Source organism: Perissodus microlepis, chromosome 4, assembly GCF_051167445.1.
Source record: "Perissodus microlepis isolate ML-2025 ecotype Zambia chromosome 4, ASM5116744v1, whole genome shotgun sequence".
NCBI classification, from domain to species: Eukaryota; Metazoa; Chordata; class Actinopteri; order Cichliformes; family Cichlidae; genus Perissodus; species Perissodus microlepis.
Window position 1 is genome coordinate 21,078,981 of NC_140464.1, and position 14,099 is coordinate 21,093,079.

Below are 14,099 nucleotides of genomic sequence, written 5' to 3' on the forward strand. Positions count from 1 at the left end.
CCTGGGAGAAATGAACAATGTTTCCATTACTTTAAACGATCCTTTAACATGAGTGCTGCACACAGATCTCGAACCCACCCAGCACCATAGATGATTTAAACATTCTGCACAGTTTCAAGGGCAGACATCTCAAGGCACATAATTCTTCTTACTACTCTAACAAACGTTTGTGAAAGAATAGGTTGTTCTGAAACAGTCACTGAACTTTTCACAGACAACTCAGTTTGTAATATTTCTTCCCTCCTAGATATTCCACAATCAACTGTAAGCAGCGGAAGCATTTAGGAACCACAGCAACTTGGATAGCAAGAACAGACTACATAAAGTTACAGAGCAGGATTCCCAAGTGTTGAGACACGTAATGTGTAAAAGACACAGACGATCTGCTGACTTGGTAACTGCAAAGCGCCAAAGCTCCTCTGGCATTAAAATCAGCACAAAAACCGTCCACCTGGAGCATCCATGGCTGAGCAGCTTCTGAAGGTGTCCCAGTGCTTTTGTCCCTCAAGTGTGGGTATTCAGGGACAGTCTGCAAATGCAACACAGAAGAGAGAGAGACTACACAAATATTTGAAAACCTTGGTAACCAACATCCCTTGAGTTTGCTTTTGCTGTAGCAGAACTAGAGGAAAAATTCAATTGTCCAAGCTTCACACTCATGCAGAGGTCTCATTTTGTTGATACTATAAGTTTTTGGTTGGGCAAAAAGAAAAAGAGCCTTACGTTTTTTGGTTTGTTTGTATGGAAGCCCGTTTCCGCCACTAAAAAAAAAAGGATCCATAACTCAAAATTTCGAGTTATTAACTCAAAATTTTGAGAAAAGCAACTCGAAATTTCGAGTTAGCGCTGCCAATCAGTAATCTACGTGAATGATGTCATTTCCTTGTTACCCGGAAGGTGAAGCCCTCAGCTACAAATGCTACAGCTAAGCTACCGGTATTACATCCAGTCGTGAATGCACAGATTGCTGAGTGTTTTCAGCCTGGCTTCACAAATGATGAAATCCCTGTGTTATTAGCTGAATCACATGGTGTTACTATCAGCAAACGTACTCGCGAAAGCGCCAATTTGTTGGGATCCGTTTTTGAGTGCGTGGTCCTCTGTGCCATATGCTTCCGGGTAACAAGAAAGCGACCTCATTCACGTATATTTTTGATTGGCAGAGCTAACTCGAAATTTTGAGAAAATAACTCGAAATTTCGAGTTATGGATACTAGCTGTTTTGTTTTTATTTAGTGGCGGAAACGGGCTTCCATATGTTTGTTGTTGTTTTTTTCGAGCGATGTTTTTAATCGGGGAAGAAACATTGAATCCCTTCACGCTTAGTCTGCCATCACAGAAATCACTTCACACAAACCTGTGTATATTTGCATTTATTGAAAGTTTTCCTGAAACTCACTTCTTGAACACACCTTCTTTGTGATGTGTGCAGCTTTAGAGTAATCTAAATCTAAAGTATTCATGAAAGAAACCGAAGTATTAGTTATAAAGAATAAAACCCCACAAAGAGCACAATAAAGTTTTAATAACAACAATAATAATAATAACAATAATAATAATGCAACAATTGAATCATGGTGACCTTAACAGTGATATGCAACACTGTCCTTAACAATCTGAAGGCAGACAAAGAAAGAAGAACATAGAAGTTCACCGTTTTCCATCTGAACCGAAAATATTGATGAAAGGCACAAGTTACAAAGTGCAGCTTCTTTAGCTATATGTGACCATTAAGGTTTAACTATGTGAACAAAACACTGGCCCCGAAACAACATCAGCACAAGGACTGTCCATGCTGTCCAGCACAAACTCAAGAGTGAGTAGCTGGAGATTTAAATAGGCGGCTCCATGTCCTCTTCCCAACTACTCGGGTATGACTGAAGTAGCGACTGCACTGTAAGGTCCATACCGGCCAAATACATCTTTGCCCACCACAGCCGCACACACCCTGTGGCCAGGCTTGTACTTTCTGACCAGCACACACATGGGCAAATTCAAGGCCTTCACCTCACCGAGGATATTCCAGTCTGGGAAAGCGCCACTGCCCTTAACCTTTTCCATAGTTAGGAAGATCCTGCAACAGGGACAAAGAACAGAAAAAAAAAAAAACAATATCATCAGTGAGTAACTTAAAGTCAAGATTACTAGTAAAGCCTAAAAACTGACTGACTGCTTCCATCAGGTGGTTACAAAAACTGGCAGCAGCGTCACAGTGAGATCCTCATGAGGACCTTTTGTTTTTCATATTGGTCGTAGGGCTGAGAAACTACACACTCGACACACAGTGATGAGTTCAACACTGCTTCTTACGTGTAACTGTCCATGGGTGGAGCAGAGGGGTCTTCCTCCACCACTTTCCAGAGGATAGAGAGGCCGCTGGGGTTTCTGATGAGTGCCAGATTTACTTCAAGTTTCTGAGGGATGCTATACGAGGCTGCTTCCATGTTCAGGATGGAGGGGAAGGGTCTAGAAGGAAGAGGAGGTAACGAGAGTCCGTTCTGAGGAAGGAAGGAAACTTAAGTGAGTGGGTGTGATGTACCTCAAAGAGTGGAGTGAACCAAATGTATTTTCAGCATGGGTGTATTACCTGCTCTGAGTCAGTGTGACTGGGACTCCTCGTGGCGACAGAAGAGACACATTCTGTTTTCACCTTTCGACGCTTGGGCTCTTCAAACTCTTCTTCACTGTTTTCTTTTTCTTGCTTAGCTATGCACTCATGCTGGTTTTACACATGCCAAAATGGAAGATGTCAGTAATGATAAAAAAAAAAATGAAAAGACATTTAAAAGAACAATTTTTTGCTTGCTCAAATAGCCTCCACACATTCATTTGTGGCAAAATAAATAAAATAAAAGAGAGCGCATAGTAAAGCATCCCACCTTAAGCTGAAAAGGCCGTTGAGGAGTCAGAACTGGAGGCAGCCGCTCCTCATTTGAATCAGTCGTGGCAGCTGTCATAATTTAATACAGATTATTTAAAATGAGAAGGAGGAGAAGGGAAGAGACAGGAGGAAGTAGGAAAAGGGGGATTTTTGTTATAAAAATTAAAAATGGTTGACTTTTCTTCATTACCTTCATGCGTCCTCTTTACTCCTCTTCTCGTGGTTTCCTGGGCATAAAGAAAGCCACTAAATTAGAGGTGAAATTATTATTATTATTATTATTATTATTATTATAACGAGTAAGTAAAGCTTATTTATATAGCATGTTATAAGAACAAAAATCAAAGTGCTTTAAAATATAAAGTATTAATATTGACCTCAAATTAAAATTATGCAAAATTTAATTTATGTATTGTTATTATTATCATCATCATCATCATCATCATCAGTATTATTATTGTTATACACTACCAGTCAAAAGTTTGGACACACCTTCTCATTGTACAGCTTTTATTTTCACTACTTTCTACATTGTATATACAAACTAAAGACATTAAAATATATATAGCAAGATATCTGGAATTATGTAGCAAAGAAAAATGGATAAATAATAAGTTTTATATTTTAGATTCCTTTGATTTGTTGTCAGCGCTGCAAACCCTTGGCCTTCTCTCAATGAGCTTCCTGATGTAGTCACCTAAAATGGTTTTCACTTCACAGGTGTGTCAGGGTTCATTTGTGGAATTTCTTGCCTTCTTAATGGGGTTGTGCAGAAGTCAGGTTGGTACACAGCTGACTATTTGACAACTGTTAAAATGTATATTAGGGCAAGAACCAATAGGCTAAGAAACGAGAAATGAGAGTCCATCATTACTTTAAGAACTGGAGCTCAGTCAGTCTAAAAAAATTGTTATTTTGCAGTCACAAAAACCATCACGCCAAACCTTTGACTGGTATTAGCATAGCTTAAAATATTAATACGGGCTACTAATTCAACTGAATTTTTGATCAAAAGATTTAACTGTTTATTAAACACTGACTGAAAAATAAAGAATGAAAAATATGTTTTCTGTTATTTAACAGCAATATCTACTATGATCTTAAATATGTCCGTAACATCTCCATTTATATTACTGTATTTTTCAGACCATAAGGCGTACCGGATTATAAGGCACATTAAGCGAAACAAAACAGTCAGATAAGTCAAACTTTACTCAACTCATTTTTCTTGCTTCCTCCACTTCCGAACCATTGATTCATTAATGCTGAATTCTCTCATAGCTGCTCTATTCCCATGTTGTTGCAGTATATGAATGACTAACCTCGTATTGTGGATGGATTATCTCAGTTGTTCTCCTGACTGAAGTTTGGTCTGTTTACAGCATCCTGCCATGCGATTGCATTTGTCCCTAACCATCGGGAACCCTCACGTTAACTTTTATCGAGTGGGAAAAAGTTACCGTTCATCCTCCAGCTTCACTGTGTTTATGTTATGCTAACATAGCTGTGTCGCTAGCGATCACATAGCACATCATTTTAAACCAGCTAGCCCAACTTCAGTAACCCTACAAACATCAATGCTGTTTAGTTTTCTGTCTTCATTTATGTTGGAAGTGATAGCAGAGCTGTACGTCTTACATTTTTCAGAAATCTCTCAGTCAGAACATGGCATATCATGTTTAGGTGGAAAGTAGCGAGCTAACTTCCTGCTAACTTCTAACTCCGTTAAATTTAATGAAATCTGTTCTCATGGATGCCTGGATATTAATCCAGGCATCCATGAGAACAGATTTTTACCAGGTGTAACAATTAAGTTTAATAACTTAATTGTTACACCTGGTAAAGCAGCAACACTGATCATTTTATTAAAAATGAAAGAATTTTGAGTTTTTAACTCTCAGTGATGCCGCCGTGTCCGTTTGACTTTGGGACCTGAAGCGGAGTTTGCACCCAGATTACTACGGTAGATGTACTGCTCCGAAAATCCATCCAGTGGTGCAGCTTACCAAAGTTATACTAAAACATTTTTTGACCAATTTTTGAGCGCTGCGTACCACAAAATCGGTTCGAGGTCAATAAGCATAACCGGGAATTCATACATGGGCACACTGTCGATATTTGAGAAAATTATAGGATTTTAAGTGCGCCTTATAGTGCCGAAAATACCGTATATATTAAACACCTCTCAAAAGTCAGAAAGATAAAACCCCAACTATCTGACTGAAGAGCTCTCTTTAGAAAAAAAAAAAAAGACCTCCAACAGATTCAGGATAAGGGAGGAGGCGGGTATCCGCTATCACCAGTTGGGAGGGAAAGAGATATATGCTGACAAAGATGCCAACATGCAGTCTACTTGAATTACCTGCTCTGCATCTCTATCAGTGTCTCTCGTCTTGTCACGAAAGATACCGTCTACTTTCACTCTTTGACCCTTTGGATTCTCAAACTGCATCAACTCAACACCGTTTTCATTTTCCTGCTTAACTTCGGGTTCCTTCTTTATGAACCTGACGGGTCCCTAAATTACAGAGACCAAAAACAAAGATGGACAAATGAACTCAAGACAGAAAACAGACAAAGATTCAGCTGGTAGGTGATTTATTATCTTATGGAACCAGCATTACTTTTGTGTGCTTCTGTAGTTCTCATAACTGGCATATACAATCACTGGCTACTTCATTAGACAACTGAGTAATCAGCCAAACCCATAGCAGCAACTTATTCCATTTAGACATGGTCAAGACAAACTGCTGATGTTCAAACTTGGCAAAAGGGATGCCAATAACCACTTCTTCCAACAAAAGGTATGCAGAAGAGCATCTCTAAATGCACAACAAGTTAAACCTTATAGCAGATGGGTTATAACCTCAAAAGACCACAGGGGCTGCCACTCATATCAGCTAAGAACAGGAAACTGAGGTTAAACCAATACTGGAAAATACAAAAATGGGAAAAATGTTGTTTGCTCTGTATCGTGGCTTCTGCTCCAACATTCAGACAGCAGGTTCAAAATTTGACGTAAACAACATGAAAACATGAACCCATGGATCCTACCTTCTATCAATAGTTTGGGCTGGTGGTGACGCACTAGTGTGGGACACACACTGGGCCACTTAGCACCCAGTGAGCATCGTTTAAATGACACAGCCTCTCTTACTATTCTTTCTTTGTTCATCCCTTTATAACCCCAGTATAACAATATTCCGATGGCAGCTTCAGCAAGATAACTCACCATGTCACCAACCTCAAACTAGTTTCTTAAACATCAGATCTCAATCCAGTAGAGCACCTTTGGGATGTGGTGGAACTGGAGATAGATGTGCAACTGACTAATCTGCAGCAACTGTGTGACTTATCATGTCAATATGGACCAAAATCTCGGAGCAATCTTTCCAGCACCTTGTCATGAAGAATGAAGCCAAAGCGAGACCAATCCAGTACCAACAAGGTTTACCTACTAAAGGGTCATATGAGTGTACGTGCAGTTATGTAATATTGCTTATTTTTAAAGGATCCTACCTCATACTCCAATGGGCTGTTAGGAGTTGGAGGACGCCGCTCCTCGTTTAAATCTGCCATGGCAGCCATCAAAGCTTATGTGGATTATGTAAAATAACAAGTGACAGAAGGGATGGGAAATAGCAGGAAAAGGGATGTAGTTTATTCATACAGCTTATTGTATCTGCAGAGAAAGAACGTTAGCACGAGCAAAATAAGATACGCATTTTAGATTTGAGGTACACAAACATTTACATGTACGAAACCAAAATACTCTTGTTTTACAAAGTAAAGACATTTTATAAATGGGACATGACAATCTAAGAACTTCTTAGTAAAAATCATCTTAAAGGATCTGCATCATCGCCATGATAACAAAGACGCTAGCTGCCCAACTTGTGCCCAACTTATTAATCTATTTAAATATTTCCCTGAGACAGACTTGACTGGTTATTATATCATTGGTGAAATAGAAGTATATCCCTTTCTTCTTTTGGGGTTCAAAATAAAAGCTTTTAACTGGTAGCATTACCAGAATACATACAGAAATGAGTAAATCTCCATTTTCACATGTGCACATATACTACACAGGTCATGCCCATCCATACAAATGCAAAACTATACACCTTAACACATAAAAACTCCTGCACGTGAATAACCGTACCTTTACTGTCAGCACGCATCTTCTTAAGTGTCTGTCTTGTGATTTCCTGGATAGAAAGAACCAATAAGCTTTGAATATGAACCCCAATGCAGATGTTTTACTGTGAAATTTTACCCTGAGACCTTTCAAGAAGCTGCTGACCCCAACAAAATTTTAAATGAATAAGTGATTTTAAACTATTTTTAAAAAACTGACTAAATAAACAATGGCATATTTACCATCATCTGAAAGAGCCCTCCGTTCTTGGTTGCATCTATTGAGAAATAAAATGGCATTGAATAAATATTAATTTCAGCAAGAAATACTCAGTGATATTAATGTGCTCGGTAGGTTCTTACTCTGTGAAACAGTTTCCATGTCTCTTTCTTCTGAATTTGTTCTGCGGATAAAATGAAATTGTAACAAAACTGATAAAATAAATCACAACCATCAAGTCACATCAGGGTCTTCATTTTTAAAGATTAATATATTAGAGCTGGTTCTACATACCTGACCAGAGTGGGCGCTGCATTCTGAAAGTTAAAATGGTCAAATTGATCATGTTGCGTTAGGATTTTTAAATTAGTGCATGTACACAGTGAATAGTGTTTCAATATTAAATTCCATAAAATTACTACTTAGGCATTTATCATTACACTATAAGCAATAAAGTGTATAAAATGTGATTAATTGTACTGTGCATTTTGTCTTTGTTACCTTTTTTTGCATCTTTGTTACGTAGTCAATAGCAGCTTCTGCTCTTTTAGACAATATTTTAACTCGTGCCTGTGGAAAAAAAAAAGTGTGTAAGGGTTTGTTTGGATTTTTTTGTTTGTTTTTTCTTTTTTTTATTTAAACACTACTTCGTCTTAGGCCCCAGTCACACAGGCCTAGAGACTGGTTTGGCAACTGCCTGGAAACCACCGATTGCCATGAAATTAGAAAAAAGAAGAAAAAAAAAGTGGAATCCCCAGCCTCAGTCATGCAGACCAGTTAGTAAAACTGGCATCACATTGTGGGAGGTTACTTGCTTTTGCTAGGTGAAACTAATTGCAAAGAGGTATATGGTTCTGCACCAAAAACCTCCGTGATTGCTTCGATGGCTTAGTTTGGATGCCACTGACTTATTTACAGCGCCAACTACTCGCTAAGCAGTACCGAAACTGTAAGGAGTACTACAGCAACAGGAAATTAAGACAGCTCATCTTCAAAAGTTAGACTTTTTGAAAAGCATTGGTTTCAGAGATATTCAAAAATACAACTTTTACTTTAATGGCAGTGTTCACGCTTCTTCAAGTTTCACTCCTGCTCATTTTTTAGTTAGCAAGTGTTAGGAGACAGGCCGTCGTCTCCCATTCAAACTACAGGCAACCATGGCAATCTGGTAGAGACCAGAGAAGGTTCTGTGGCACAGCACACTCTTTACAACCATTTTTACCAATTAACAGCAAGCAACCTGCCACAAACACTTGCTCAATGATCGGGGAATAAACAATATTTTCCCCAGGTAACTGGAGTTGCAGACTCTCTAGACCTGCAAAAAAAAAAAAAAAGGTGCACACACAAATTCAGCTCGATTCCCTCTAATCAAGAAATAAACTAAGAAACAATATAAGAAAGCAGAGCTTAAGTATAGATGCCCAAAAGTTTTACCGCTTGCTCTAAAATTTAGGAACAAATGCACAAAAAAAAGAACATGACAGACCTAGAGACTGATTTTAAGATAGCTTGGTGACATTAAAACAGGGAAGCATGGAGAGAGGCAAGAAGAAAGACCGGAAAAAAAAAGAAAACAACAATGGGCGGCGATGAATATGTCCACACATGAGATGGCATTAATTAAAAACTGGACAGATATGTAAACATATGCAGTACTGACCTCAAGTTTTTCAATGGACCTTTCAAAGTTCACTCCATGTTCAAGCTTTTGAATACTTTCTATTAAACCCTGGAGTTTAGTTTCAGTTGCACTGGGAACCTCCTGCTCCATCGGCTTTTGCACCTGTACGCAAAAACACATGTATACTGCTGTGTTCATTTTTCAAGTGAAAAAAATATATATTTTGTAGCCGTCTTGCACACACAGCATATTTATGATCTACAGATTTTCAAGGCTCTTTCAGGAAGGGGTTGTGAAGATAATCTAAAAGCTATCGCCTGAATGTCTTGGGGTAATTTACAAAAAGTCTTGTTTACATCATTGTTCAGGAGTAGAACATTTTCCCCTTAAGCGTTCCCATAATAGGGTGCCCAAATTTTTAGACATACCATAATTAACAGGAATCCACACAGGATCAATTAAAAATGATTGTCTGTTAATGAACAAAAAATACAGTGTTTTGACTGTTTGTTTTTTTTGTTTTTTAATTGTGTGCACACAACTGTATACAGATGTTTATCTAACAGAAACAAAGGGCAGAACTGCATGCAGTAGACTCAGATGTTAGTGCTATCCAGCAGATAAAATGGCATGTACAACCATGCACAAAAAAGCAACAGTCTGTTAGAGTGATTTTGTTAAAAGTTGTCATTGTTGTGCTTAACATTTGTAAACCTTGTCTTGAACTGCATGATTAGATATTTTTCTGTTAATCCGTAAATGTAGGAATTTGGGGCAAGCTTTTTAGCTATAGTTTCCAACTGCAGGCACACTTGCATATAAGGTTCTGGTTTCCTTATCTGGTAAGGAATGTTCACTTCCTGCCCTTTGTGGGCTCACCTATGCTTGTATATGGTGGACCATTAAAGGGGTTAAGTCAGATATGGGGTGACGGGAGATGACCCTTTTATGACTTGAGATGTTGTTAAACGGTTGTAACCAGGAAGTCACGTATACAAACACACATACACACGCACTCACATGCTCGCACATGCATGCACACACACACAGTGCCTTAGCTTTTATGACACACCATATGGGTTTTACAATGGGGTGTTTGTGCTTTCACTGAAAGAAAAAAAAAAAAAAAAAAAGGCTGTGAGGGAAAGCTGGAGTTTGAAGTTGGCTGGGATCAGGTGAGGAGCTTGGAGCTCCAAGATCCTGATCGGACTTCCCTTGCAAGTAAAAACCGATTGAGCTCTGATTGTCTTGCATTTGTTCACAGTGATAAGTCTCTGAGCTAGCAAGGCCTGCAAGTGCAGAACTAACACAGTCACACAAACTCCAACGTTGTTTCTTACCTGTGACTGGGAGAAGTCCATCTTCATGTTATCGGCTCCAGCAGAAGCTAGAGTCAGGGGTCGCCTCTTCATTCTTCATCCAGACGCACAAACAGAACATTAGTTAGTGACGTGTGTAACTCTGCATCAACTATCAAGAGTGTAACTCATAGGTTGTGCCTTGCAGAGAAAGAATGAAAGGTACTTGCATTAAAACAGTTTAAAATGTTGCCCATATCTTGCAACATTTAACATATTACATGTATATTACCCATTAGCCGTTTCCAATCATGATTATCATACAATGAAAACAAGGTAAGACATTAAGTTCAAGAATGAAAAGTATCTGAATATTGCCCTCTGCTCCTAAAATCCCTTTACTGCCTCAAGAAAAGGTTCATAGCGGAGGTGTCAAACATACAGCCTGTGGGCCAAAAGCAGCCCACCAAATCACTGGATAGCTTTGGAAAATGTTTACATTTCAAAGAAGGAGGGCATAAAATTGGGATGTTTAACTGTATTTTGATCAATTTTAAAGTTTTCTTACTCCTTTGTGAGTGATACCATATATGCCCTATAGCTGCAGAAAAGGCTAACATTGTTATCTTTTTACAAAAAAACAGCTAAAAATGAGAGGTTTTAGAACAAGTTTGTGTTTTCCATTCTTTAAGCACCGGCACCATTTCAAAAGTACCGGTTTGGTACTGGTATCGGATAAAACCTAAACGATACCCATCCCTACTGAAGACATGACAGAGAGCATCATCTCAAAGATTAGAGCAAGTGTCACTCCAGAGCATGTCCACTGCAATCGTGAATTCATGAAATTAATCATCTGTAAACTTTGTTAACTTGTTACTTTGGACTGAAAACCTACGTTTATTTTAAAGCTTGCCATTTTTAATTTCTTATTTGCACTTTTTTAAAATTAAATACTAGTAGCACTTTAATATGTATTACCTGACATTTGATATTGAGTAATCCTATAGATTCATTTGATTATTTTTCAATTCATATGTTTCCTAGATCATTATTTTAATTTGCTCTGGGATGAGACGGAGTGATATTCACAAGTGGGCAGACTTGAGCACGTGAGGTATGGAGGCTAGAACACGTTAGATAAGAGTTACTGAAATAATCGTTGACTAATCAAAGAGAAATTGGCAGATTAGTTGACTACCAAAATAATATTTAGTTGCAGCCTTACTATTTATTACACCAACATTTGTTTAATGTGACAGACCTACACTCCTGTAAATTAAAAGGTCTCGGGGGTTAAATATGCAGCTTCTCTACACTCACAGAAAGGGGAATTATCAGGAGGTGTGCATTTTGCCAGGTTCACTACTAGCGAGCTTGGGCTGAATGTTTGACATCTATGATTAACAGGAAGGCAGTCCACCAATCAAAGCGCATTCAGGGATCTGAATCTTTTTGCATCAATACACTGGTGGCAAAACAAGCCGCAGGACAAGCAGTAGCTACACAAACAAGCCACAATTATTCCCAAAGCCATACTACTGCTGCTGAGGTTAACTCACTCATCAAGAAGCCACAGGAGCGCTTTTCAAAAATGCCAATCCAGTGTTCACTCAAACACACTTCCTTGTCGTGCCTGTCGCCTATCGACTTGTGCAAAAAAAAAAAAAAAAAAAAAAAAAAAATCTTGCATTTCTTTAGTCTGGTGGAAGTTTGATCCTGTGGTGCTGACATGTTTTACTAAACCTACAGTGTCAAGAACGATTAGACAGCTATAATCAGTGTTGCCAACTTAGCGACCTTGTCGCTATATTTAGCGAGTTTTCAGGCCCCCTTAACGACTTTTTTTTCTAAAAAGCGACTAGCGACAAATCTGGCGACTTTTTCTGGTGTTACTGGAGACTTATTTATGACGACTTTTTGACGAGAAAGCGGGTATCGCTTTTACTCTCAACAAGCAGCGGTGCTGCCGTGGGCACCTCACCCGTGCCAAAGCGCTCACGGGCGGAGGATAGTCCTCCCCCAGCTGCTATCAGGGCAGGAGACGTTCACACCTGCGCGTCCAAACGGCAAATGAATCGCGCATGAGCGAAGCCGCTGCTCCCGCACTGACTGTAACGCAGTCAGTTCTTCCTTTACTGTTATGCTGTTTTGTGGATCACAAGGTTTAAAACTACTTATAAACACACACACAAATTAACTCCACCAGAGTGCCAATCTCGGGTCACTTTTGCCAGTCCAGGCCCGGATAAAGGAGCAGGGTTGGAATTGAATCTAGCGACTTTTAGGACAATAAAAGACAATAGCGATTTTCCTTACTGAGGAGTTGGCAACACTGGCTATAATGTGCCAGCAACAACCGCCAATGCAGCTTTTTGTTTTTTTCACTCCTATTATGCTGCAAAATGTATTTAGAGTATTGGTTCTAGTTTCCCCAGTAAACCCCCTGTGTATGCAGTAATACAGCGCTGAGCTCGGTTAGAGCTGCCTGTGCTTATCTGATGATACAGGAAGCTGCTCGTGTCTGTGAGCGCTCCGTTATCACTACTACTAATAATAATTATGAGCCATAATTTCATTTTCTTTGCACACAATGCTAACTTTTTTCACTCTTACGTAATGTTGGATAATTTAATGATGCTTTAAAAAGCAAACAAACAAAAAAACACTGAACAATGAAACTGTTAAAAATGGATTAAACCCCTCGCTAACTTTTAGCTATTTGAAACCTCTGGAAACCAGTCTACTGATTAGCAAACCATAAAAAAGCAACAGAGTCGCTGTTTATAGACAGAAAGGGCCGCTATCATATCATGCCGTAGTTTCAAAACAGAGAGTTAAAAATTAAACGAGTGTTTATAGCTACAGTACCTTCTGCTGTGCTTGATTTCTTCTTAGCGTTCTTCGTCTTCTTCGTGTTCCTCTTATTGGCGGTTTGGAAGAACCGATTAGCGCCACCCACAGGATTAAACAGTACTGCAAATCAAGTGTTAACAAGCAATGAGTCTAGAAAATCATTCTTATCAACGTGTATGGATACAATAACAGGTCTCTAAATAGAAACATGATGTTAAACTTAAGTAAATTAATTGCAAATTGGAGTAATACATATGGTTCTACCTATATGTATTACTTCTGGAGGCGATTTTAACCTGGCACCTAACTCATGGCTTGACAGGCAACCACAGAGATGGAAACAACCAGAACACGATAGCATTATTTGTGATTTTTGTACAACAACTAATATGATGGATTATTGGAGGATGACAAACCCAAATATGAAGAAATACACTTGGTTTAGTCCAACAAATAAGAACGTATGTTCAAGACTAGATTATTGGCTTGTCTCCCAAACAGTATCATCATATGTTACTAAATATGTTACTAAACCCCACTTATTGATCATTGTCTGATAAGTCTCTCATTATCTCTACGTAAACAACAAAGATCTGAGAACTTATGGAAATTTAACAATAGTTTATTACAAAACAAAGATTTCTGTACACAAGTTAAAAAAAATTCAATTAGAAATTAACAATTTGATGATGACTAATGTCAGTAAATGGGAATGGTTTAAATATAGTGTCAAACAACTAGCTATAGAAACGGGAAAGAAAGTGTCTGCCCCACGCATATGTAAACAGAAAAATCTTATCGAACAAATACATTTATTATGTGGTAAGCCTTGTATGACTGCAGAAGAGTCAGAATGCTTACAATCTTTACAAAATCAACTAGATGAGGTGTACTTGATTAAGGCTAAAGGAGCATATGTAAGGTCTAAAGCCAAGTGGATTGAACATGGGGAAAAAAAATCATCTTATTTCTATAGTCTTGAGAAGCGCAGACAAACAAAGAAAAAAATAACTAAATTGAGTGAGGATGGCACTATGATAGAGGAACCAAACCAAATTAGTGAGGAAATTAACATATTCTATA

General features: G+C 38.5%; 1 protein-coding gene across 4 annotated transcripts; it reads right to left on the bottom strand.

Annotated features, from left to right (window-relative positions):
• Positions 1-1,505: 1,505 nt before the first annotated feature.
• atf7ip2 (activating transcription factor 7 interacting protein 2) lies at positions 1,506-13,098 on the bottom strand. Of its 4 annotated transcripts, XM_084926417.1 has the most exons (15): positions 13,032-13,098; positions 10,203-10,275; positions 8,902-9,024; positions 7,740-7,808; positions 7,533-7,555; positions 7,382-7,422; positions 7,262-7,296; positions 7,044-7,089; positions 6,401-6,474; positions 5,244-5,399; positions 3,072-3,108; positions 2,880-2,950; positions 2,588-2,719; positions 2,311-2,498; positions 1,506-2,074 (listed from the first exon to the last, which is right to left on the bottom strand). In XM_084926417.1, the coding sequence occupies exons 2-15, from the start codon at positions 10,272-10,274 to the stop codon at positions 1,864-1,866; spliced, it is 1,278 nt and encodes a 425-aa protein (XP_084782543.1). In that variant the 5' UTR covers position 10,275; positions 13,032-13,098; the 3' UTR covers positions 1,506-1,863. The 4 variants fall into 4 exon arrangements, with proteins under 4 accessions (XP_084782543.1, XP_084782544.1, XP_084782545.1 ...); XM_084926418.1 differs by lacking the exon at positions 8,902-9,024; XM_084926419.1 differs by lacking the exon at positions 5,244-5,399.
• Positions 13,099-14,099: the final 1,001 nt, after the last annotated feature.